The sequence below is a fragment of the Selaginella moellendorffii genome, unplaced genomic scaffold, assembly GCF_000143415.4.
Source record: "Selaginella moellendorffii unplaced genomic scaffold, v1.0 SELMOscaffold_562, whole genome shotgun sequence".
In the NCBI taxonomy this organism is placed as follows: domain Eukaryota; kingdom Viridiplantae; phylum Streptophyta; class Lycopodiopsida; order Selaginellales; family Selaginellaceae; genus Selaginella; species Selaginella moellendorffii.
In genome coordinates, this window is record NW_003314815.1 from 1 (window position 1) to 1,408 (window position 1,408).

The 1,408-nt window shown below is 47.4% G+C and overlaps 1 protein-coding gene across 1 annotated transcript in view; it reads right to left on the reverse strand.

Moving 5' to 3' along the window:
* Positions 1 to 808: 808 nt before the first annotated feature.
* Positions 809 to 1,408, reverse strand: part of LOC9652920 (splicing factor 3A subunit 2) — a 2,773-nt gene continuing 2,173 nt past the window's right edge. The window contains exons 7-9 of the mRNA XM_002994670.2: positions 1,279 to 1,404; positions 1,145 to 1,222; positions 809 to 1,081 (exon numbers count right to left, since the gene is read on the reverse strand). Of these exons, the coding sequence (XP_002994716.2) occupies positions 974 to 1,081; positions 1,145 to 1,222; positions 1,279 to 1,404 (312 nt within the window). The 3' untranslated portion in view covers positions 809 to 973. The remainder of the gene's footprint in view (positions 1,082 to 1,144; positions 1,223 to 1,278; positions 1,405 to 1,408) is intronic.

Sequence of the window (1,408 nt, forward strand, 5' to 3'; positions counted from 1 at the left end):
CAGATAGAAGAGTTCGAACACCAGGACGGGACAGCTCCTATAATTCCTGGATCTCTCGCTTTCAAGGTTTGGCATTTTGGCTCACATCCATTCACTCCCTCTCCACTGCTCTTTCCAACAGGTTTTAACCGAGCTCACGCAACAAGTCTCTAGTACGCATCATTCTCTCGGAAGAACTGCCGAGAAGAATGTCCTTGACAGTCTACCACGCTCCGTGAGGGAAGCTTTACTTCAGGTAAGCTTTGTAGTTTTGCTGGCCTACTTAAGTTCTGGATATGTAGCACTCGTCATTCATCAATGAAGTCCTTCGACAGTTTTGGGCGACCTGTCCGATCACTTCAAACGCTCTTCTACAAAAGGTATAAACAAGTTCGCAAAATGGGTTTGCCAGTCTCAGCCTGTGGTCGTTTAGGCAAATCGTCTCAAGGATTGCATGGCTAAAGTCTACAACGAAATACAGGTAAATCTCGTCGAGTTCCTCTTTGCGTAAAAACGAAAAACTTTTGACAGGCTTTGAAAAGCTCGGTGCAATCGGAGCATCGCCACCAAGTCTCGCTCATACTGCAGCCGATGTTTCAGGTACCGGGCCATTAAATCTCACTAGACTCCCAATTTTGTTTCTTACCTATGCTTTTCAGACGCTCGATGCAGCTCTTGTGCACTACGAAGCTGAGATAGAGAAGCGGAGTGCCAAGAAACTTGGAAATGGTGGACCTTCCGAGCACGTCAATGGAATGTTGGCCGTCAAGTGAAGGTATGAGCTCCAATTTTGTAGAGAAGTTAAGTTACACGGCCGTGAGAATCGAAGTAAGTAAATCACTCGCCGCTTGTCATTCACTGGGTGAAACATCTGGAAACAAATCCTTGGAAGTCTTACAAGTTAGTTTTGTTACAAGACTGGCTAATCTCTTGACTAGAAACTATTCCGGACCATTTTGCAACATACCCGTGTGTGAGCACTGCTTGTTTGGAGTCACCGAGGAGGAGGCCGTGGTAGTCCTGGCGGTACGCTCGGCGGGAAGCCTGTTGCTGGCCGTGGCGCTGGTCCTACCTGAGGCTTTGGCTTGAAATACAACTGAAGCTGGCAAAAAAACGTTTCACACTTGTGAGAACGGGAAGCAAAAACTGAAGGACGAAAACTCACCGTGAACTGCTTGGAGTCTTGATCCCAATGAAAGAAAAACTTGTCATTGGCCGACTTATCAATCTCCGTGCTCGGAATCTATGAACAGAAGAAGCGAAAGTAAGTTTCGTAACGAAACGGTGTGGATTCATTACCTTGAAGGCGATAATCTCGTAAGGCTCGGCCGCGAAGAGGAGATACTGCCACTCCTTTTCGTTCGGTTCCAGCTTCTGCTCAAACGAGGACATCAAGCGGTACCGTGGCTTGGCATTGTCCTCGATCTCC